The sequence below is a fragment of the Anguilla rostrata genome, chromosome 9 (genome assembly GCF_018555375.3).
Source record: "Anguilla rostrata isolate EN2019 chromosome 9, ASM1855537v3, whole genome shotgun sequence".
Taxonomy (NCBI): domain Eukaryota; kingdom Metazoa; phylum Chordata; class Actinopteri; order Anguilliformes; family Anguillidae; genus Anguilla; species Anguilla rostrata.
Genome location: NC_057941.1, coordinates 42,381,925 through 42,407,316, shown reverse-complemented (window position 1 = coordinate 42,407,316; position 25,392 = coordinate 42,381,925). Strand labels below are relative to the sequence as shown.

Here is a 25,392-nt window from a genome sequence, read left to right as displayed (position 1 = left end):
TTCCTTTTCAGGAAAGGGGTGCATGATCCCATGAACCCCCACCCCACCCCCAAAACTCAATGCCTGTTGTGTTGAACTGTGAAGGCACTACGGGATAAAGCCTGGTATCTGCCATAAGACCAGCAACCTGCTTTCCTTTTGGCTGCTTTTCAGCTCACAGTCCCCTGAGAAGACCGAGGAGAATGGTGGCCAGCTACACCACCTACACGTTCCCTTCAATTGACTGCCTTTTTTCCTCCCTCAGGACACGGTATCAGGTTTAATCTTTTTTTTTAAAAGCTTGATTGTTTGAGACTTGAGGACCTGAAACCAAGCGAGCAAGCTGTTTGACTTGTAGCTATAGCTCCTGAACAGAGCCTCCATTAAGGCCAAATTTACCTTATAACAAGCCAGTCTCAGAAATATGCTAATCCTTTAACTGCAGCCATTAAGCATTCTGGAATTCTGTAACCAAACATGCTTATTTTGCCAATAAAAACACAATGAAAGAGTCAATGGCGGTTTTTGCTGCTCTGTTTTGTGTTGTGTTGCAACGTGTGTTGACATAACGATCAGCTTATTTCATATTAGCTTTTGTTTAATTTAGTCTATATAGTTCTATTTAGCTTTAGTATTGTTGTGATGAAACTGTTAATTTCACTTTCCTTTGTGCAAAATGATCTTATGCAGTGCTAAGAGAGAGAACATACAATACAGAAGTGTTCAGCAAATATTTCACAATATTTTACATGCAAATCTTTTCATTGTCATTGACAACTGCGCCCTGGCACTAGGTGGAATATTCAGTGTCAATTCAGTTTAAGCAGAGTTTTTATGACTAGTACAGATCAAATTTACTAGAATGTACTCTATCTGAGTTGGTTTAGCACTGAACATTTTACTGTGTACATGCAGAGGACATCATCATAACCAAATAATTAGAAAGCTACAGAGGAATTTTCATCCTGGTACAGATTTCATGTTGACTGTATCTGCTTAACAAGGCAATACTGTGGGGAAGTGTTGAGCAATGCTTATACAGTACATTTGCCTTCATATTCCTCCATTGAACAGCTAGATTTCCTTCATTTGGGTGTACTTCTTGTGTCCTCTGTTCAATGCTGACTGGATGCTTGAAAAGCCACCAGAGCACCCTCACGCTCCATGAAGCAACAGCACCACAAGAGCTGCAAAATACTAAGGAAACGTTGTAGCTCACCCCTCCCATTGTCAGAAGAGCAAAACCACTCGTTATTGCTGAAGTGATTGCACTCAGGTGTGTAGATGTTAGGGAGGGGAGATAAAACATACTGTATGTTAAACTATTGGAGGCGTGGGTTGTATTCCAAATCACTGTCCGCTGCTCTCAAACAATACTCTCATCAGTGGTGATCAAGAGGAGATGCTTTTCAAACTGATAAAACTACTTTGTTTGCTAGCTTTCTGAAGTCATTAAAGCAATTGGAGTGAGACTAAAAAGACAAACCACATCTGACTTTTATTTCCTGCAGTGAGCTCAGTCTTTCTGAGTTGATCAAATTGAGGTTGTCAAAATGAAGTGAATTTGATTACAATAAAATCTATGGGTGAACTTTTTATTTTCTCACTTTATACACCACTGTGTTGTTGCAAGTAGATAACGGAAATAGGTACATGTCAGAGCAGACAGGAAGTCTGGAAGTGGATTGAATGAATGTGGATGGGCATGACTAGTTCAAAGTCAAACTAGTTCCAGGACTGACAGCTTACAATGTGGCACTAGCATATAAGAATTAATGACGGCCAACACAATCATAGTTTGTTTGTTTCTTTGGATGAGTTTTCATTTTGTTTTTGGCAAACATGAAACAAGGGAAACTGAAATAGGGATGCCCATAATTTGCATTTTCGTTGCCTACGTAGATGCTTTATCATGCCGTGGATGTTTTGTTATGAGAACAGGGACATCTAGTGGACTCTTTAAAACAGTTTTTCGCAATTTGACTGTTAGATCGGGATTTGTCTTATATGGTGTGATTTGGAGGCCCTCTACTGGACAACGATGATTATTCGCTTATAAAACGGATTCTTAAATTGTATAAGAAATAGGTTGAAGTGCTTTAGTAGTTCAGCACCTTGGCCAGCGTCATTCTGAAAACTCAATAAATGCAACTCGTGTATTGAAATGTTGGTTTTTGGACGCGGATGCAGTTCTGAAAGTGCTCGCATGTCAGGCCAGATTATTATTAGCCCAGATAGCAAGTGAACATTGAATCAGTGCTGAATCATCATCATCATCATCATCATTGATTCAAGGTTGATGTCTGATGTTGATCCAGCATATGTTTGCTCACTGAATTGATGGCGAATCTATGCCATTAAACTAACATAGGCAGACATTGGATCAGCATTAGATCAAACAATCAAATGATTCTTCTATGGATTTAAAGTTCATATGATGTTAATTAAGGTTGCCCACCCTTTATCTGGCCTAAAAGCTAAGGTCTAGATTGGTTGCATCCCTATTTTTATTAGACTTGCATATGAAACAGGTTTTTTTTTTTTTTTTTTAATTAGGTATTAATTATAGCAATGAATATGTGAGTGGATAAATCAGGTAACCAAACAGACATTGTTAATAAAGACAATAAAGCTTAGATGTATCATTCTCGCCACTTAGACTCTGGTCACGGTCATACGACTACAGACACACTCCCTCCGTATGTAAAGCCTTACAGGTAATGGCAATGATTGAAGGAATGAGTGCAGAATGAGTACAGAGAGCAGACTGCACCATCTGAAACCAGCTCAACTTGTTTGATCAATGGAGTAAGTAACCAATAAGATGAGCTGTTGAGCAATGAAAATTTGACTTGTGACCAGTAGGTTATCAGTCTAAAAAGTTTATGTTACAATTCATATTTATGTTACAATATACTTGTAACATAAATGACCTGAAATATGCTGTTTGCATAAATATTCAATCCCTCTGCTCTAGAAGCTCCAAGTTTTTAATCTACAGGTGAAGAACAGTGCTGTAGTGAGTACACACTTGCCTTACCATTGGCCTCTACATGAGGACCATTTATGGAACTGTCTCATCTTCTGTGTGAGTACTGGTCACAGGCTGTGAATGTGAAGAAAAGGCGCGAAAATGAAGACTGAGGGCATTTATAGAACTTAAAGTATACAAATGCATAAATTCTGAAAAGGGTACAAAATAATGGTGTGTAAATGAAATAACAAATATGCCTAATTTTCATTTGTAATCCATAAAGACTGGATTCTTGAAAATGGCGAGTACAAGTGAACACCTGTGAAACTGTTAGCCTGGGGTAAATATACCTCGGATATTAATGGGAGTTTAAAGCAATAGAGATATAAAATGTATCCAAAAAAATTAAACATATATTATCTACATCTCAATTCCAAACAATATCATATATATGAAATGAAAAAATGAAACGAAACAAGGTTTTTATGCGGTAGAATATTCATATTTATTGTTTTGAACAGACATTCTCAATTATTTTTCATCTTTCATGTTATTACATTCAAAGAAACCACAAAGGCAAAAATACATAAAGCAGATGGTGAAGAATTAATAGAAACACAAAACAGGAATTTATTAAACCAGATTTATTCACTGGACATGAAATTCATCTCCCAAAAAGGTCAATCCTCATTTAAAAAAAGTTTACAATGGGTCAATATGACCAAAACTGAACAGAAGGGTTAATTAAAAAATGATCATAAATTGATAATTTGAAAACAAAGTATAATCATCAAAAACATGAACACACACACTAAATGATTAGGCCCACAGATTTATTTACAGTTTATTTAGCTGTAACTTCAAGAATAACTTTACCAGTAAATCAAGTTTAAAATTTTATTTTATCCACAACATATACAGTATATGTAAAAATAAAACAATAGATGGGATCCTTTAACACATCAGCAAGATCCCAGTAGTAGAAACACCATTACCACCCTTAACTGGCAAACAGTTGCTTTATACCTCCTTTAACATTCTTTGGTGCAGAATATACATTATATGTACAATATACCTGTACATACATTTATAATATACACTATACATACATTTACAATACACAGTAGACATTCCCTTGTTCATTTTGTCACCACATAACACTTTCCAAAATGTTGATTAAAATTACATTCAGCTGATCAGAAATACTACATAACACGTGTGGTTTCAACAGTTTATTCAAGTACATACAAATTATTTATTTGGGTCATTCTATGAAAATGTGCCATTTTACATCCGTAGGACAAATTTCTCTGTTAATCTGAACTAACAATAAATTAACTACATTTTATGTATGTTCACAATGTGTATCTGATAATATAAAGCCAAATCAAATGTTTTCTTAAGGCTCAATGTGTCAGCCCAGTGATCATGAATACATAAAGAAAAAATGTATTTTTTTATATTCTAAATTACCATTATTACCATTTATGCTAAATTTACATAAAAGCCCCTTTTTAATGCACAATGTGACCATTTTGCACTGACTATATGATATTTATACCTACCGAATCCTGTATTTTCTGGGGTAACAGGGTTGATATAATAATAATAATAATAATAATAATAATAATATACACAACTTATCTTACTGTTATAATCTTATTTGTTCTTATTTTGTCTAACACAGTGTTTCTCAACTCTGCCTTGCATGTTTTAGATGTCTCCCTGCACCAATACACCTGATTCAAATGAATGGGTTGTTATGAGGCTTCTGCAGATCTTGATGACGACCAATTAATTTTAATCAGGTGTGCTGGAGCAGGGAAACATCTAAAACATGCAGGGCAGTGGGTCCCCCAGGACCAGGGTTGAGAAATACTGGTCTAACACATCTGTCTCAATACAATATAAATAATTACATGAAATACTTACCATACTTACCATTAACTATATATACAAAAATGTAATTCATACTTTTGGTTATTTTTTGTTAGGACAGTAACAATACCGACAGCATAGGGATTCAGATCCAGCCAGACGAGAGAAATATTATACAGATGGGAGTATCATGGTACATTTAATACTGTTTTGTAAAGGTCAACATAGCTTTGACTGTATGTGTGTGTGTGTGTTACATGAAAGCCTGGTGGTGAATTAACTCTCAATAAAACTGTTTTACGGTTTTATTTCAATTTTACTGTTTTACTGTTCTATTCAGTTAGGCTAATTCACAAAGTTTCTCACCCTTGCATAACATTGCAATAGGTTGCAAATCCAAAAAGGGAGTACGAGGCTCTCTGTCTTTCAGTAAAAGCCTGTATTCTAATGGCCGAATAACGGATCTTTTATATGATAGCCCAGTAAGACCCTGACCCTGAGGCATGGAGATAAAACTACCCTTTGGAGACTGAATTCAAATATTTTGAATGGTCCAATAAAAGAACAATGGAAGGTAGAACAACATTAGCTAACAAAGTTATTAGTTTACAGAATAAGAAAGCAGCAGCAGAAGACCATATAGAAGATAAGGAATCCCCATCCCAAACCTATTGATTATAATGTACAGGATATCCAGAGGAGTGTCAGACTATATTACAGGATTCTACAGCGCCCTCCCAAAGTATGGTAACGTCAAGTAAAATTTGCTTCTTTTGCTTTATGCTTAAGGCATGTGGATTTGCGTTCAAAGGATGAATATGAGGCAAAAGTACAGACAATCAGCTTCTATTCCAAGGCGTTTACATGCTTATATGTTTTAGCACTTCACAGAAACAGCTGTTTCTGTGTTGAGTACCTCCATTTTCAGCTGTGCAAAATTAAGCTTACGAATGACTGACTGTTAACTGTAGCTCAAGTGTTTCCTTTTGCCTGTATTGTTCGTGCGTGAAAGAGCAATGAGTCTCTAGTTTTAGTTTTAGATTTTGTTTTCATCTGTTGTGACTGAAGACCAGATAACTAACTATGGATAATTAAAACAACTATTCTGTAAGCTGAGAGAACAGAAGAATTCATTTAGAAGGATAGCACAGAAACTGGTGATATCATGTACAGCAGTTTGGAAGATCGTGAAAAAGAAAGAAACCACATATGGACTCAGAAATATAAACTGTACAGATCGGCCAAGGAAGACAACTGCAGTTAATGACAGACAAAACTTGAAGCTGTGAAGAAGAACCCTAAAACTGTGGTCAGTGACATCACCAGCAGTCTACAGAGGGCAGAGATGAAAATATCAAGAGCCACCATACGCAGAAGACATTGAGAGCAGAATTATAGCAGCGACACAGCAAGATGCAAACCTCTCATCAGCAGGAAGAAGCAAGAGGCTGGATTAGAATTAGCCAAAGAAACACACAGAAGAACAAAAAGAGTTATATAGATAAATGAGAGCAAAATAAACCTTTGCCAAAGTGATGGAAAGTGTGAAGAACAGAAGGAACAGCCCATGATCCAATGCATACCACCAAAGCATCATCGGTGAAATATGGAGGTAGTGTCATGGCTTTGGCATGTATGGCTGCTTCTGGAACAGGCTACCTAATTGTTATTGAAGGTGTAATGAAGAATGGCAGCATTAGGATAAACTTGGAAGTGTATAGACAGATTTTGTCTGGGTATGTACAAAGAACGTCCTCCAACCTCACAAGCTAGTACTGATGACCCCAAACACAGTAGTAATGCCTATGCAACCAAAGCATTCATCAATGGAATAAAGTGGAATGTTTTAGACTGCCAAAGAGGAGACTGAAGACAGAACCCCCAACGCCCCCCCCCCCCCAAAACAAAGATCGTCAACCGAAAGTGGCTGCAGATAAGGCTTGAGAAAGCATTACCAAAGAACATACCAAACATGTGGTACTGTCAGTGGGTCATAGACTTGATTAAAGTTATTGCATTTAAGGGCTTTGCAGCCAAATACCGACATCATTGTTTTCATTTACTTTTAAGTTCATCAGTTAACTTAATTTTGCGGTGCTGAAAATGGGGGTACTCAACCCAAAACAGCTGTTTCTCTAAAATGGTAAAACATATACGCGTCGTAAATAACATGAAATAAAACATGATTGTCTGTACTTTTGTGTCATATTCATTTTTTGATGATCTCAGATCTAAATACCTCAGGTATATAGCAAAAATTCACTCTACCATTGCCATACCTTTGAAGGCCTCAACAACCTCATTAGGCTTACACACAGAAACCAAGGAGCAGAACAGGAGTTTAACAGAAAATACTACCACGGAGGAACTGAATGCTGCCATAACTAAACTTAAGGGAAACAAAGCACCGAGCACTGACGGGTACAGCTTTTTGTGATATAAATCATTCAGGGAGCCACTTACCCCCATGCTATTTCATTTAACAGGCTGTTGGAGAAAGGTGAGGTATCACACTCATTGAAAGAGGCTGTCATTTCAGTCATACCAAAAAAGGGGAATGACTTTTTGGAGTGTGCAAATTGTAGGCCTATCAGTGTTCTGAAGGAGGACTATAAAATGTTTGCCTTCATTTTAGCTAGAATGATTGAGAACATTTTACCAGAGAGAATTCAGGCAGACTAAACTGGATTTGTTAGACACAGACAAACGCAATACAACATTAGACGCTCACTCCACATATTGCATGAAATTGTACTTAAGAACTACTTCTATAATGCACAAATATGGACATTGGTGTGCATATGCAACTCCTCCTACACAGCCAGATGGCAAGAAAATGAGTGTGAAATAACTGTTGATATTCCAATGAAAGCACTTATTGGGGGGTGTAGATTGGTAGAGAACCATAGGGACGCCTATTACTAACGCATGGAACATTTAAGATATGGTAGGATACCAACAGAGTGAGCAAAATGAATAAAGTTGTAGCAAGGGTGTGGTTATGACTCTGACATTGTCCCAAATAGGTTTTATCACAGTTGTCAGAGAGATGACTAGGACGGGCCTCACAGCCCACAGCATGCATTTTTTTTTAAAACCCAGGAGCAATTAAAGGTTTTCAGGAACTTAAAGATCAAGATGGGCTAGTCAATCACGATTTACATAGATACCGACAAGTACGCCATTATTTGGAACAGATAATTACAAGAGGAAGAGGATTCAGAGCTAATGGAATCTGAAGTACTGAAAGTGGTTTCAGCAACCTATGAATCTGAATCATGATCATCTCCCAGAAAAATGAAAAGGAGAAAACGGTAAGAATACAGTAAGGAAAAATGAGAGAAAGATGCCGGATAGGATTCTCCATTCTGGAAGGGGATTCATGAATAAATGGAGGCCATTTTAAAGGTAGAAATGCCATTGACATTCGTAGAGCTATAATTCAGAAGGGCAATCTTTGGTCCTGCAGAGAAAGAAGATGAGCACCTTCTCAAAATAATGCTGGATGACTGGGTTGATGTAATGCATGAGATATTTGTGATGGAGAGATTCACATATTCTTAGACACTCCAGCAGGTTTCAAGTTTTAAAAAATGTGGGACTACTGGATTGTGTACACAAGCCCAAAGAGACCAGAAATGGTATGAGATAAAGATGGTAAATTGGCAGAAAATTGAAATGGCACCCCTCTGTTGAAAGGGCAGAGTTAGTTATATGTGTAGGTTTATGCACGCAAACATGTACATGTATTATTGTTATTAATTATTCTTTTTTTTAAATTCTTCTTTTTAATCCAAATCAAAAGGAAGAAGGAATAAACCCCTTTATTCACGTTTGAGACCTTGGTTCAGTTTTTGCTGGGGAGACTCGACAAAATACAAGGAAAAGATCGTTGTTCCGAAATTGTTGCTTAAGAATGAACAGACACACATGCCCCTGGACTTAGAGAAGTTATTTTTTGACCTCTGTAAATTGATGGAAAAACAAAAGCACCTGGATCCACACACAATTTTATCCTGTCGGATTATTGTTGGATAAATTTTTTTAAATGCAAGACAGTGCCTCAGACTCCCTTTTTTGAATCACAAGGATGGCAAACTATTCCAGAATGATTTACCAGCCTGACTATTTATACTTTACCAATAAATGTAACAATGTGTCTTTTATGTTTTGTAATCTGTTGAATTTGTTTCAATATTTTTTTTAACCAATTCAAATCATAATTAATGTGTTGGTAACAGGGCTAATTAAATTATATACATGGACACATGAAATCTAAAATGGCACATTTTCATAGACCAACCCTTTGTCTTTTCTTCAATGCTCATATCATACATTTCAAATAACATCAGCAAAAAAACATAAACATGCCTGGCTGTTCCAAGCTCTTGGGGGTGCAGAGAGGAGCAGTTTCATTCAAGACTGGCCATGGTCTCTGTTCCATAGAGATCTTTATTCACCAGCAGCCCTACAACAGACATCAGCCCAGTCACGCTACCGGCAAACCTCCCCCAACACAGAGCTGCACATGATGCTATTGCCACAGAGGAGCTTTTACCTGTAGTCACAGCTCAGCAGTAATTATACCTGTACCACACTCACACAACGGCAGGGCTATAGTAACGGATGAGCTCTCACCTGTACTCATAATACAGTATATAGGCGGAGTTTGACCTCTGCCTCAATACAGTCTTCTGGTCCAGCTGCTGCACCCTCTCGTCGTCAAATGAGAGCCATTGTGTGTTGGACTCACAGCTCTCACAGATGTAATGACCTGCAGAATTACACAGATGGATGTCTAGTCTCTGCTCAATGTGACTGTAATAGTGGGCTAATCATACACTGAAAATGTCTCTGGATCAGACTGTGTGCATACAGGGCCCAGGAACATGTGTGTGGGCTTTGTGCCTCCAGTGTATCTTACCGTGTCTCATATTCGACCCAATGTGGGACAGCACACTGGTGATTCTATATTCATTCTAGGAGACAGAAGGTAGAGACCTACAGTCAGAAGGGGTACACACCCAAACCCTAACCCCCCATCCTGCCTCATCCCAGACCACCATTATTTTCCAACAGAGCTAACAGCAACCTGCCATTATGGCATATTTAGGCTGTGGAAACAATGTTTACAGGTTCCTTAAACAATCAGTGACGTACAACACTGACTAAATGTGCTGAAATACACTAAAAACCAGCAGACACCACAGCAATCCAGGACGGCAGTTTGAGATCCCTGCCTGTAAGTGATTATTAGATAAATGAATGGGGCAGCCCCAGGGAGGAGCAGACTTTGCCTACAGCTGCTCTACTCTTTCCCCTACTCCTTCTTCTCTCTTTCTTTCGCTCCCTCCTTCTTTCCTCACCACAAAGTAGCTTTTCTGCTCTATTCTGTTGATTGTACATCCCTCCACAGGGTTCTTCTTTGCAGCTTCAGGGGAACCACACAAAAGCAAAAATACCATCAGACCTCATCTGTATGACCAAAGATTCTACACACTTACCCCTCAGCTTGGGATTCCTAACACTGAGTTACAGGTTCTGCAGGTTTCTGTGGTCTCCTCTTAACCAGCAGCCAATACAGGCCGTGGAACAAAGGTGTATGGACCTCTTACCACAACAATTAACTAATTAAAACTTGTAAGACAGCGTAAGTGTGGAAACACATCAAAAACCAGCAGACACTGGGGCACTTTAGTAGGACACTTAGTGACACTCTGGTCCTAACTTGTTTTTCAAACCACAGGACATGAAAGGGGATGGAATGAGTCTCACGCATGAAATACCTGCAAAGGGAACAGCACCCCCTGGTGAAGGAAAGGTTGCACAGAAATCCCCATGGGTGAGGTGGGGCTTAGCCGTCCCTGGCAAGCGAACGTTGGCCGTGCTGTGGGCCTGCAGGCTGAGCTGTGGGGAGATGTGCAGACGATCGTGCAGCTTCACCAGGTTCCCTCTGGAGTTAAAGCTGAACCGTTTCAGCTGCACGACCAGCACTCTGCACAGACGCACAGAGGAATCCTTTATTTAAACCAGGTAAGTGGTCATTTAACCGGCCCAGATGTGCTGAAAGACAGAAGGACTGAAAGAGAGGGGAGGAGGCTGCACTTACCGAGGCAGTGACTGTAACGTTGGCTCCACAGTGGCCAACTGCCCAGAGCACCACTGGCACCGACACTCTACCTCATAGCCCTGTGACAGCAAAGCACAGTAACACAGTCAACACAGACCTGACAGACCACAAAGCACAGTAACATAGTCAACACAGAGCTCACAGACCAGAAAACACAGTAACATACTTAACACAGATCTCACAGACCATAGAGCACACTAACACATGCAACACGAGGATCACAGACCAGAAAACACAGTAACATACCCAACACAGATCACAGACCACAAAACACAGTAACATACTCCACACAGAGCTCACAGACCACAAAAAACAGCAACACACTCAGCACTGACCTCGCACACCACAAAGCATAGCAACACATTCAACACTCGGCTTGCAGTATTTGAAAGTCTCCCTGGTGGATACTTACCTTGAAGTAGAGGGCCAAACTGTCTTGTACGGAGCCCCCAGGGACTAAGTCCACAGACAAGCAGTTGTAGGACTCCGTTCTACGCACCTTTTCCCCGCAGCTTTGGAGAGGGAACCACAGAGACACAGAAATGAACACTCACAGGCAGGGGTGGGGATGGATTCAGTTCCAATTGAGGAATGAAATTCAACTGTCCAATTTAACCGAGCACATGGGAGAGACTGCACATGGGCGACTCACCTGAGGCACGTTCTGGTGGTCAGGAGGTCAAATTCAAAATTTGCCTCGATGGAACAGGTGTAGGGGTGCAGCCCCTCCCTTGTCCTCAGGGAAACCCCCTCCTCTTTAAGCTGGGACAGGAGAACACTGAGGAACTCATGAGCATCCTGCAGGATGACAATGAGAGAAGGAGAGGGTGTTAGCCTTCAACAGTGACGTGGTCCTAGCCTTTGGAGACCCTTGCTTTTTGGGTTTATGAGCAATTATTTTATATGCTACATCATACACCGTATCTCCTCAATCTCGATTTGCTACTTAAAGCACAACACTCTCAATCTCCCTTTAACGTAAACATTTGAGTCAATCGATCTGTCAAAGAAGGCAACTATTATTCTATTGACATGCATGTAGAAAACATCTTATTCATGCCAATGTATATAAAGTTTACGGAAAATGTGTTGCCTGCATTTTTTTTAATAATCTTGTCTACAGGAAGAAATATCAGAAGAACACTGGGGTGCGTGTTTGTGCGTTTGTGTGTGTGTGTAGGTGCGTTTCTCTCACCTGCTGCTCGGTCCCACAGAAGTCGCTGAAGTTCGTCGCGATGGTCTGTTTTAAGGTTTTCAGCAGGCTGATTTTTTGCCTGCTGTGACTGGCCCTTGCTGAGTGCAGATCTGCAAGGCACCTGCAGGGGGCGAGAGAGGCAGCAAGCAGTCAGATAGTTGCCACTTGAGTTCTGTGGAATTAAAGCTGGAAGGAAACCCAGCCAGCATACACACTGCAGTCTGAGGACCAAGGCTGGGAACCCATACATTTGATACTGCAATCGTAGCAATATAATTCTTTAATGAAAAAATAACTTATAATAGGGACACAAAAACAGTTTTCAGCTGTCATTCACAAACGTTTTTCAATAAACATAGTTAAAATGTATTTTCATGTGATTTCTTGGGCTGAGTACATTTTTAAAAGCAGATAAACAGACAATACCTTTTCCACCATTAATCCATAGCCAATACAAAAACACTGGCATAAAAGTGCTGTCCATAACAGCACTAATATCTGCAGATCAGTAATGATAGATATCTACATACTTCAGTAAAGCTGTCAGATTTGACCTCCAGCAGCCTTCCTCTCCCCTGATGTCCTGGGAGAAAATTTGGAGACTGAAGAGACTCTGGAGGGTTGCGTTCATGTAACAGGTGTTCCCGATGTTTGGGAACCTGTGGCAGAGACATGAACACATCCCTACTCTGTTACTGTGTGGAAGTCAGATAATAATAGGTCATTCAGAGACAATGAATGGGCTTGTTTCTATTTCTTCAATACATGAACTGACAAGAGTTTTCCAAACAAAGACCTCAGAGTCTCAGAGACAGGGGTTGGGAAGATGAAGAAATTATACAATAAAATGATATAGGATGGAAGAGTATGAAAAATAAAGCAGTCCAGATAGCACACCAATTCTAATGTGCATACCTTACTCCATCTGTATTTACCTACTCCCAGAACAATATAATAAATATAACAGAGTTCTGATCAATAATAATTTCTGGAGAACATTTAAGAGTAAATTTAAGAACACTAGAGAAAGGGAGTGCAAAAGATGCCTGATTTGTTTTTCTTTGGTGCCTGTCAATAGGATGCAGCACATTCATTCCATTGTGCAGCTTGAATAAACTGATTGTGATTCTTACCCAAGAACAGTGTGATCAATCGTATTCCTCTGGGTCTCCTTCTGGATGTTGTGTTCCTCCTGGAACTTCCTAAAGCTTTGGAATGCCAGCCTATGGAACAGAAATGAGTATAGAATAAACACAATAAATCAATTTTGCTTTTGAGTGCCCGGGCAGCAAACATAAGTGGCAAAATGAAATTAAACGAAGTGAAGTGAAAAACACTACCTTTGTTGTTTTGTGCAGTCAATGGACAGAGCAGCATTTTCTACGCAGACAATCGGAAGAGCTGGCTGCTCTGCATGGCTGATGTTCTGGACTGATGTCTGCTCTGCATGGCCGATGTTACGGGTCGATGTCTGTTCTGCACAGTCAAGGTTCTGGACCGATGCCTGCTCTGCACGGTCGATGGTACGGGCCGATGTCTGCTCTGCACAGTGGAGAGTCAGGACTGGCTCTTCTGAGCAGTGGACTATCTTTGTCCCCTTCTTCCCTTTCTTCAAAGAATGTTTCTTCTTTTCTTTCTTCTTTTGTTCTTCTTCCTGCTCAGTATGACCAGCAAACACGGATGGAAAATCTGTGCAATCAATTTTAAGAGCTGCTGCACACTCAATGTCAACAGCAGATTGTTCTGCGCAGTCGATGTGCTGGGCCAATGTTCGCCCTACGCAGTCGAGGGTCAGGATTGATTGTTCTGAGCAGTGGACTGTCAGGGACACTGACTTTTCCTTTGTCCCCTTCTTTCCTTTCTTTAATGACCATTTCTTCTTCTTTTTCTTCTTTAGGTCTTTTTGCTCATTATGATCATCAGTCAGGGATGACGACTCAACGCAGTCGATGGCGGGCGTTGGCAGCTCAACGCAGTCGATGGCGGGCGTTGGCTGCTCAACGCAGTCGATGGTGGGCTGCACAACGCAGTCCACGGTGGGCGTTGGCAGCTCAACGCAGTCCATGGCGAGCTGCACAACGCAGTCGATGGTGGGCGTTGGCTGCACAATGCAGTCGATGGCGGGCGTTGGCTGCTCAACGCAGTCGATGGTGGGCGTTGGCAGCTCAACGCAGTCGATGGTGGGCGTTGGCAGCTCAACGCAGTCGATGGCAGGCGTTGGCTGCTCAACGCAGTCCACGGTGGGCATTGGCAGCTCAGCGCAGTCGATGGCGGGCATTAGCTGCTCAACGCAGTCGATGGTGGGCGTTGGCTGCTCAACGCAGTCGATAGCGGGCTGCACAACGCAGTCGATGGTGGGCGTTGGCAGCTCAATGCAGTCGATGATGGGCTGCGCAACACAGTCGATGGTGGGCTGCACAACGCAGTCGATGGCGGGCGTTGGCTGCTCAACGCAGTCGATGGCGGGCGTTGGCTGCTCAACGCAGTCGATGGTGGGCGTTGGCTGCTCAACGCAGTCGATGGCGGGCGTTGGCAGCTCAACGCAGTCGATGGCGGGCGTTGGCAGCTCGACGCAGTTGATGACGGGCTGCACCACGCAGTCGATGGTGGGCTGCACAACGCAGTCGATGACGGGCGTTGGCTGCACAACGCAGTCGATGGTGGGCGTTGGCAGCTCAACGCAGTCGATGGCGGGCGTTGGCAGCTCAACGCAGTCGATGGCGGGCGTTGGCAGCTCGACGCAGTCGATGGCGGGCAGCTCAACGCAGTCGATGTCGGGCTGCTCAACGCGGTCGATGGCGGGCTGCTCAACACAGTCGATGGTGGGCGTTGGCATCTCAACGCGGTCGATGGCGGGCAGCTCAACGCAGTCGATGGCGGGCGTTGGCTGCTCAACGCAGTCGATGGCGGGCGTTGGCAGCTCAACGCAGTCGATGGCGGGCGTTGGCTGCTCAACGCAGTCGATGGCGGGCTGCTCAACGCAGTTGATGGTGGGTTGCACAACGCAGTCGATGGCGGGCGTTGGCTGCACAACGCAGTCGATGGTGGGCTGCACAACGCAGTCGATGGCGGGCGTTGGCAGCTCAACGCAGTCGATGGCGGGCAGCTCAACGCAGTCGATGGCGGGCGTTGGCAGCTCAACGCAGTCGATGGCGGGCGTTGGCAGCTCAACGCAGTCGATTGCGGGCTGCTCAACGCAGTCGATGGCGGGCGTTGGCAGCTCAACGCAGTCGATGGCGGGCGTTGGCTGCTCAACGCAGTCGATGGCGGGCGTTGGCAGCTCAACGCAGTCGATGGCGGGCTGCTCAACGCAGTCGATGGCGGGCGTTGGCAGCTCAACGCAGTCGATGTCGGGCTGCTCAACGCAGTCGATGGCGGGCGTTGGCAGCTCAACGCAGTCGATGGCGGGCGTTGGCTGCTCAACGCAGTCGATGGCGGGCGTTGGCAGCTCAACGCAGTCGATAGCGGGCTGCTCAACGCAGTCGATGGCGGGCGTTGGCAGCTCAGCGCAGTCGATAGCGGGCTGCTCAGCGCAGTCGATGGCAGGCGTTGGCTGCTCAACGCAGTCGATAGCGGGCTGCTCAGCAGTCGATGGCGGGCGTTGGCTGCTCAACGCAGTCGATGGCGGGCGTTGGCAGCTCAACGCAGTCGATAGCGGGCTGCTCACGCGTGATGCGGGCGTTGGCAGCTCAACGCAGTCGATGGCGGCTTGGCTGCTCAATGCAGTCGATGGTGGGCTGCACAACGCAGTCCATGGTGGGCGTTAGCAGCTCAACGCAGTCCATGGCGGCCTGCACAACGCAGTCGATGGCGGGCGTTGGCTGCTCAACGCGGTCGATGGTGGGCATTGGCTGCTCAACGCAGTCGATGGTAGGCGTTGGCTGCTCGGCGCGGTCAAAGGAACGATCTGCCTCTCTCATCCATTCAATGGTCAAAGCTGGCTCTACGCAGTTGAGGGTAACATCAGACCCCTCCACGGAGTCGGTGGTACGAGATGTTTCCTTTACGCCGTTGATGTTAAAAGCCGGCGTCTCTGCGTAGTCGATGTTAACAGCTCGCTCGTCTGCGCAGGCGATGATAGGAGTGGGTACCTTTACGCAGTCAATGGTAGGAGTTGGCTTTTTCACACAGTCAATGGTAAGATCTTGCTCAGTGCATTCGATGTTAGGGGTTAGCTCCTCTGCGCGGGCGATGGTAAGAAGTGCCACTTTCGTGCATCCGATGTTAAGAGCTGGCTCAGCACAGCTGATGGTATCTGCTGGCTCGTCTGTGCGGTTGATAGAAAGAGATGTCTCCCCTGCACAGGTAAGAGTTTGAGCTGACTCTTTCACGCAGGCGATAGTAGCAACTGTTTCCTCAGCGCAGGCAATAGTAAGAGCTATCTCGTTAGCGCAGTCGATAGCAATAGATGTTTCTTCCGTGCAGACCATAGTAACAGCCGGCCCCTCCCCACAGCCGATGGTAACCGCTGTCTTCTCGGGGCAGTTGTTATTTAGGGCCAGTTGGTCTGCAGATGCTGACTGTGCCTTCTTTCCTTTCTTCCCTTTTTTACATTTCTTCTTAGTCTTCTTCTTCTCATCATCCTTTACCTGGGCCAACGTGTTTTAAAAATTATTAATCATATAAATACCTGTTTTCCTGACACAGAGATAATGTTTTACACACCACAATACGGTACATTGTTCTTGTCATTTGAATAAAGAATACTGTCTTACTGCCAGTTTAAACCTCAGTCTAACAATTATGTAAGATCATATTTTATAATGAATTTTACACCCTGATTATAGGTTATTGACTTCTGTTTATGTTAAACTACATCCTAAATAATTCTACGATAAAACATACCCAACAAAACACTCTAAATTGAAAAACGCTATTCAGAGAAAATATGTTTGCATTTGATTATTTTTAAAATAGCTACTCCATTATATATTATATTAATCCCATGTCTGTTTTGTGCAAGAGAACGATTTATGAGATGAAACCAATAGATACGAATGTACAAAAAGGCGATACCATGGACAATTAAATATAAAGATTAAGTACTTACCGGACAACAACATAAAAATGAATACTTGAAGCTCATTTTGGTAGTTTGCAGTGTTTCGTCTTGTTCAGTGAGCTGAAGTAATAATGATCAATGATGAATTGGTTGTAAATTTTCAGTGTACATGTACGTCTGTGACATCATTGTGAAGATAAAAGAGCGAATTTACAATGATTCTTATTTCACTGTGACGTTGGTTATTTTTGCATTGTGTTGCCTAGAAATGTTCGATACCTTAGTTACTAGTGTGTAAACAGACAAGTTTCGTTAATAAACTTAGTTACCGAATTACTACTAGCTTGTACGTTTCTATTCCTAGGTGTTATGACCAGCATTTTTATTGTAACCAAATAAAATTGCAGTGTTCAAACTCAAATTTACTTTTGAAGGACATTGTTTTTGACATCTCGACAGCATTAAATCAATGACCTCTTAGAACGCAACGTGTTATTATTGTTTCAAAACATCAGGATTCCGGAATTAGTTTTTAACACGGTAGCTAAGTAACAATATCTCTTCATAACAACCAAATTCGGCGTGTATAGATCAATAAATCCCCTTCAGTCTATCCAATTGTATATGTTTATGTTCGGTTTTATGTGTTTCGTTAATACTTCTTTCTGACTCGGAGGCTGGATGCAGTACATTCAGTGCAGTACAGGGTCAGAGGCTGAAAATTACCCACTGCCGTCAATGACATGCGGCACAGTGACCCACAGAAGTAGATCCACCTTGGATTTTCATAGACCTGTAGGGATGCCCCGACCAGTAAGGAGGCCAATCCCTCCCGAGCCTCCGTGAATTCAAACCATGCAGGCGCGCATTTAACGATATTAAATTTGTCGCGAGCGTGTAGGCTACTTGAAAAGGGAAGAGGTAACAGAGTGAATGAAATACATGCTACGTTTAAACTATGGTGCTTCCAATCAGGTGATTTAAAATCCTTAATACACCAGTCTAATAGTTTTCAGCTAATAGTGTTTTTTTAAATACCTTAAATGAATAACTTGCAAATAGATGGAATTATGTGCAAGCATCGTGTTGCAAAAATGCATGGTTTCAGGCTGACACCTAAAAAGAAAATCAGGGCACAAAGTTTTGTACACATTTTCTGCGGGTCCATCTGTGATTTGGTCCTAGATGGCAAAACAACTGCTCCTTAATTTCCATCATTTAGCATGTTGTTCCTTAGGGCAGATGGTATAGTGATTATGCCAAATTATGGCCATTCCTGTAAAACAATAATGCATTGCAACACCACGCAATGCTCAACAGTTGCTTCACTAGATGAACACTACATTCGTTACCATTCTGTCACTATTAATCCATGCCAATTTAAAAAAAAACACTACTCTACATTACATCATCACAGCCAAGTAACATTTTAACCATTAAAAATGACATTCTGTCCGTTCCAAGTAAAGTGCTTTACACTTCACCAAAAACACATTGTGCCCTGTGGCCCTTCATGCAGAAGCTGGACAAGATGCTAACCCTTGTGCCGGTCAATGTAAAGCTGTGTATGAACAGCTGTGCGCTGAGCCACCACTGTTTAAAGGCCCTGTCAGTCAGAGGAACAGTCCAGTCAGCACCTGCATCTAATTGAGTAGTCTGGGGACATTGATGATTGTTGAGGACAGAAGTACAGCAGTTGCTTGTATAAAATGTGCCTGAGGTCTGACTGCATTACAGATTTAGATTTTAGAGGTTTCATTTATAGGCTACATTTTTTATTAAAATCCACACCACCAGCCAGATTCAAGTAATTCCACTCAGACTGATAATGTGTTGAATACTGCATCAGTAGCATGTTCTTACCACAGCAGAAAGTCTGAAAAATCCACCGGTTATGGTGAAACACCATCCAATGCAGTGGAGAGCTCAGCCAACAAAATGTAGAGAAAGAAATCTCACAGACACAAATCCCTGATATAGATATATAGATCTTTTTTTTATTTAACCCATGGGATTTCACTTGTACAGTGCAATTCTTTACAACAAGTATTCACTAGGTGACAGTTTTAGCCACTAGTACAGATTGGATTACTAGATATATTACATTTCTGGGTTCTTTTTTGCCTTCATCAACACCACTGAAAGACAGACCCGAAACATTAGGCAACAGAGAAGGCCTGCTAATTAATTCAATTTTCACAGTCTTTTTATTTCTGAAACTTTAATCTAATTTAAATTTCCCTGTCGAGCTTATGGAAAAAAAAAAAAAAATCCTTCTCGTTAAGCAGCTAGCTATTTGTACCGTTACCTTATCAAGCAGTTCCAATTAGTTACCTGGATGCAATCCATGAAAAAAGTACAAAAAGAAAATTTTAACAACAAAAAATGGCACTATTTCTTTTTTTTTTTTTTGAGGAACACCATCCAACAATAACACATACCCTTTCAAGAGAACGGTGTGCGGGAATCACGACCAAAAAAAAAAAGAATTTCGATGTACTTTTGTACGTTCTTATGGGGCTTCCTAGCCATCATGTAATGTTTAAAAGATGTTTTGAGAAAGGACTCCATACACAGGGACACAACCATGATGTAGAAAGACAATTACTGCACACTCACGTGAACTCTCCCAAACGCCGTACTTTGAACGTTCATTTCTCCGAAATATTTTTCGCTCATGTTCGTAGAACATCCGTTCTGCTCTAGAATGTTAATTTCCATAAGTGAGGACCTATCCTATCATAAGTCGAATGTGCAGTGTGGCTAGGAACGATGTTCCATCTGGGGGAGGGGAGGGGGGGGGGGGAAGAAAAAAGATGGCTTGTTGGCTTACCTGAACAGTTTGAATTCATTTTTTTCTGACAGGTTGTTCAGTTCAGCTTTTTTCTCCAAAAAAAAAAGACAGGTAAACTGATAAAAGGGCATGGGGCCCTTACTGCATTCCCAAACTGAGGAACATCACAACAATGCTATATTCAGGTTAGCGTTTGAAAGACACAGAACTGCATAACTGTGATATTTAAAATACACTGCAAGAACAGACAAGTACACAACCAATCTACGCACATGAACATAAACCGTATCGGCTTTCCAGTTTGTTTGTTTGTTGGTTCTCTCTCTCTTTCCTTCCCTCTGAACATTGCATCTCTCTCTCTCTCTCTGGCTCACTCTCTCATTTCGAACATTACATTCCGGCAACAGTCGCGGCCCACAAGAAGATACAACAGACGACCACGGCAGAGTTCTCCCTTCCTCTCCGCCCGGCTTGGTCTCCAATTCCCTCAAAATATACAAACGGCTTTGTAGTGCACAAAATGAAAAATAAATCTCAAATACTGTAGCAGCATTTTAAATAGAGAGCCTCCAACACACAGATCCAGGGCCTGGGAGTCCCCACAGTCCGGTAGACGAGATTGTCTGTAGGTGGCGTGTGACAGGACGCAGAGTTCAGGGTGCATAGGTCTGAGTGCTGGACTGGGGGGGGGGGGGGGGGGCCCGGGGCGTCCAGCAGCACCCTCTCACCAGCACAGCAGCGGGACGCTGAGGCCTCACCGCAGAGAAAGATAGTCCGAGGGGCTCCGCTTGGTCAGGGATCCGACCCCTCCGAACCCTCTGCTTCCTACTCTCCTCCTTTTCCTCCCTCCCTCCTTTCGTCCGTCCGTCTTCTCTCCCTCCACGTCGCTCTCGGGGCCCGCCGCAAGCTTTGGCTCCGGAAAACGCGGTCCTCTCACCCGCAGCCGAGACCGATGAAGAGGCGGGGGTGTGGGGTGTGGGTGTGGGGGGTGGGAGGTGGGGGGGGGGGGTGGGCGCGTCGGTGGTGAAGAGGCCCGGCTCGTCGGCTGGAAAGCGGAGTGTGGAGAAGCGGCGCCGGTCGAGGGGCGGGGCCGGCCAGGGCAGGGGAGGGCGGGGCTCTCAGCTGGAGGCGGTGGCGATGGGCTTCTTCAGCTGCTGGCTGCGCATCTCGCGCGTGCGCGACTCCAGCAGCAGCTCGTGGCAGGAGTTGCACACCAGCACGGGGTCGTACAGCTGCTGATCCGGGATGGGCAGCTTCAGGTGGCAGCAGTCCTTGCAGAACACGTTGCCGCAGTTCCTGCGTCAACAACAGAGGGTCGCACGGGGGGGAGGTTCAGTTTAGGCCCTCGCTGAACCTTTCCAAATGAGCTAGGCTAACTGGCTGTGAGCACCAGCACTAGTTCACAGTAAAACATTTCATACAGGGATACAAGAACAGTTCGTCTGTCATTTTTGCACTTATCAAGAAATGTGGCTAAGATGTCAGATGGTGTAAATGTTATGGCTAATGAAATAATTAAGGCCAGAAGTTGCCATGAAAACCAGAAACAGATGTGACCCTTGTTGACCACCTCTGTGTTATGACATCACTGCATCAGAACTACAAAATGTAGCTCATGACTAGTGATGCGGCCTCAGGACCAAACGATCACACGGGCGTAAAGCCAGCGGGTGTGTCTTTTAGCCAGAACGTTCTCTAAATGACTAACCAGCACACACCGGCTCAGGAGCTCAACCTTAGAGCGCACTTACGATTTTCTAGAACCGCTACATTAGGGTCGTTAAATGAACGAACAACGTTTTTTTTGACGAGACAGGACTGTTCGGTCGAAGCCGGCGGAACCCACCTGCAGTGATGACGTCGCTTGACTATCCAGAACTCGCAGTCGCAGCTGAAGCAGTGTGAGGCCATGTGATCGGGAACCCAGCGGGTCACCTGAGGGGGGGGGGGGAGATGGGGGAGACACGGCGTCAGAACGGCGTCACACCCCCGCTCGCACACACAGACGCGCGCGCATGCGAGGCGCCCTGCCGTTAGTCAGGGGGGCGGCGGGGGGGGGAGGGGGGCGTGGGGGAGAATCGGCGGGTTAGAGATCAAGGTAAAGAGGAGGGACCTGGAGGAGGCACTCAGGGACGCTGACCTCTGTGTCCTTCCGCTCCACCCGGTCCCAGCTGCCCTCCGAGAAGCGGTCCTCGCTACGGTCCGACAGGGAGTCCTCCTCCTCGCTGTCGTCCGACTCCCGCAGGCAGGTCTGCAAGAAGGGGGGGGGGATAGGGGGCGGGGTTCACACACAATTTACATTTAGTCAGAGCTACTTTTGTGAGGTCAGAAAGACTAAAGACAGACTAATATTTTCAAATCTGACTTCAAAGGACCTGGACATACCAGACATATATATATATTTTGAAGCAAATTATTACAAAAGGCACACACTCTGGTGACCGTTGACTTTTGCTGGTGGGAGTTAAACAGTGAGCTACACAATTTATTAGCATTCCTATCAACAAGACTTGATAGTAAGGGATATCAAGCTACCGAGTTAACAAATAAATATGCATGTCATTTACTGTGGTTTTGTTTTATTCAGGGATTCACACAGACATGGTGAAATTAAATTCAAGGACTTTCAAGTACTTATTCAAGCATTATTTCCCCATTTTCAATGACCTAGAAAAAAACAAGTAACTGAAATGCATAACAAAAGCATAACAGTATACTTAGATGAAAATAGTAAAAAATGGTACACCATATTTTACAATGGTAGTCTTTATTCTATTGAAAATATAGCAAATTATAATGGGCAAATGTTGGTAAATTGTGTTCCACAAAATTCTTTGTAAAATGTCAATTTTAGAGACTAGATCATTTTAGTTTTAAGGACCTTTTCAAGCACTTCATGAAAAAAGGCATTTCAGTACTTCAATTGGTGGGCATCAACTTCAAGCATTTGAAGCACTTTGTAAGAACCCTGTTCATTTCTGGAATTTAACTTTTTAAGATCAGAGGAACATTTAAGTACTTTTCATGACTGTTCCTGTGACTTTGCAGGATGAACATATTTTCAAGGGTCTTCAAGGACCTTGGGAGCCCTAGAGGAATGAGTCATTCCATGCGAGCACCACACAGTGCACCACGCAGTGATATATAACACGCTGTCCAAAATGTCTAAAACCTACATGTGCACTGTAATCAGTGCAGAATAAGTAACAGGTGCAGTGTGTAATTTGACTGGTGTGGACGTGAATGGAGCGCGTATGATGTCCAGTACACATTCTTCCATCTTTATCTCGTGACTTATCTCAACTGGTCACCCGCCAAGGGGTAACGACCGACAATTTAGGAAGCGCGGGTGAGCAGGGGTAGGAACGGGTCTGGCGGGGGGTCACTCACGATGTCATCCTCGTAGTCCACGTCGGGCTCGGAGGGGGGGGTGCAGTACTGCTTGCTCTCCAGCCTCATCTGCAGCTGGCGCACCTGCCTGCGCAGCACCTCCACCTCCTGCTTGTACCCCGCCTCGATCTGCCGCAGACGCTGCTGCACCGCGTCCATGGCGACCGGCAGCCCGTCGTCGTCCAGGTAGGCGGGGGCGGGCTGCTGCTGCGGCGCCGGCGGCGGCGGCGGCGAGGAGGAGGAGGAGGACGAGGAGGGGGGCGGGGCCGCCAGCAGCCGGGACGAGCAGAGGGCGGAGCTTCGCACGGCCGACAGCCAGCCGGCGTGGACGGGGCTGCAGGCGGGGGGGCGGGCGCTCTCCCGGCGGCAGCACTGCCCGCTGGGCGCCATGCCCTGGGCGCGCAGCAGCCTGCCCGCCAGCCGCCGGCCCTGGGAGCCGGGCTGGAAGGCCCCGCAGGCCGACTGCACCAGGCCCTGCATGCTCTCCCAGCGAGAGCCCAGCAGGCCCAGCTCGCCCAGCTGCCTCTGGCACTGCAGCCTCCGCGCCACCCGCCCGCCGTCGGGGTGGGCGCGGCCCGAGCGCCCCTCCTCCTCCTCCTCCTCTTCCTCCGCGTCCTCTTCCTCCTCCTCCTCCTCGTCCTCCCGGTCCTCCTCCTCCTCCCGCTCTTCGTCCGCGGCGGCCGGGCGCGCTGCTTTGACGTGCGGCGGCTTGGCTCTCTGCTCCGCCGGCGTCCGGGCGGAGTCCTCCGCAGGGGACGCCGGGGACAGGTTCTTGAAGGTCAGCAGCTCCACGGCCGTGGGCGGGGCCGTCGGGCGGTCCCTGCCGCCCGCCGGGGGGCCGTTGCAGACGGTGAGGATGTGAGCGTCCGCGTTGGGGGAAGGGGTGCGGTCGGCAGTCCGGGACTCCGCCTCCGCTCCCAGCAAAGGGGGCGGGATCGGGAAGGCGTGGCCGTTTGCCAGGGGCGGGGCCAGGGGGAGGACGGGGGCGGGGTCAGCCGCCTCCAGCGGGGAGGCGCAGTGCAGCGAGGGCAGGGGCTGGGTGGTCAGACAGGGCTCCTTTAAGGTGATGCAGTTCTCGCTGCTTAGCCCCTCCTCCTCGAGGTCAGTGGGAGGGGCCTGGGTGAAAGTCTCCACCCCCGGGCCCTGGCTGTACCCTTCAGTCTCTGTTGCGGCCTTCTCTGGGCCGTCCGCTGTGCCCCCTCCCACGCCTGGCGCGGGTTCGAGAGCAGGCCTGTCCTCTTGGCAGTGCTTGTTGAGGTTGGGGTCACTGGAGGTGCGGGTTAAGGGCACCCCGTTCTCACAGGCAGAGACCAGGTTGTCCATTGAGCGCGTCTTGGGAAGCCTGCAGGAAAGACAAATTCATAAATCATGCAAATGCATTTTCAGAATGGCGTGCTTCCTTTTATTACCACAAGGAGGCACTATGTGCAAGAGTATCCTTGAATGTTCACTCTAAACCTGGACTTCAATTTCAATTCTCAAACAATAAACATGCTGCACTAGGAAAATATAAAACATCACAGAAAAGAGATTTCTATTTTTCTGTGGGGGAAAAAAAAGACATTATAGCTTGCTGACCCTCTCTATGGAGATAGATATATGATAGTCTTGTGCATTTTGTCAGCCTTACTCCGAGCTGCATGCATGCATGGGCTGACGGGCATGGCCGCAGCTGATTGGCTTAGAGACTGACCTATCAAGCGAGCGAGAGGTGAGCTCCTCCCCCTGGGTGGACGGGGACAGGTAGAGCTCCATGGAGTCATCGGCAGCAGTGCAGGGGGAGGAGGTGGGCAGGTAGACCGCTGTCCACAGCTGCAGCGCCCGGGTGTGGCACACCGGCTGCAGAACCTGAGAGAGAGAAAGAGGGAGGGAGAGAGAGAGAGGGAGGGAGAGAGAGAGACAGGAGTTAGAGAGAAACTGCTCAGACCTGCCTATTTACCTCAGCCAGTCTTCTCTAACACACACTGTCTCAGTCCGTTTCTGACTCTCTCCCTCACACTCTCTTGCGTCTGACACTTGTTCTCTGTCACACACACACAGATAGACAGAG

The 25,392-nt window shown here is 45.0% G+C and overlaps 1 protein-coding gene and 1 long non-coding RNA gene across 9 annotated transcripts in view; both read right to left on the bottom strand.

Annotated features, from left to right (window-relative positions):
* Positions 1-4,764: 4,764 nt before the first annotated feature.
* On the bottom strand, positions 4,765-11,475 carry LOC135263818 (uncharacterized). The gene is made up of 6 exons (XR_010332545.1): positions 11,374-11,475; positions 10,941-11,020; positions 10,618-10,826; positions 9,756-9,810; positions 9,470-9,605; positions 4,765-9,299 (listed from the first exon to the last, which is right to left on the bottom strand). It is a non-coding gene; the product is annotated as an uncharacterized LOC135263818 (long non-coding RNA).
* A 7,653-nt stretch (positions 11,476-19,128) lies between these two features.
* The window catches only part of mtmr4 (myotubularin related protein 4), a 78,626-nt gene continuing 72,362 nt past the window's right edge, over positions 19,129-25,392 (bottom strand). For 6 of the 8 annotated variants that reach the window (XM_064352231.1, XM_064352233.1, XM_064352232.1 and 3 more), the window contains 5 exons: positions 25,036-25,190; positions 23,343-24,684; positions 22,066-22,203; positions 21,799-21,887; positions 19,129-21,248 (listed from right to left, as the gene is read on the bottom strand). In XM_064352231.1, the coding sequence (XP_064208301.1) occupies positions 21,071-21,248; positions 21,799-21,887; positions 22,066-22,203; positions 23,343-24,684; positions 25,036-25,190 (1,902 nt within the window). In that variant the 3' untranslated portion in view covers positions 19,129-21,070. The remainder of the gene's footprint in view (positions 21,249-21,798; positions 21,888-22,065; positions 22,204-23,342; positions 24,685-25,035; positions 25,191-25,392) is intronic. The other 2 variants (XM_064352227.1, XM_064352234.1) reach the window with 1 other exon arrangement.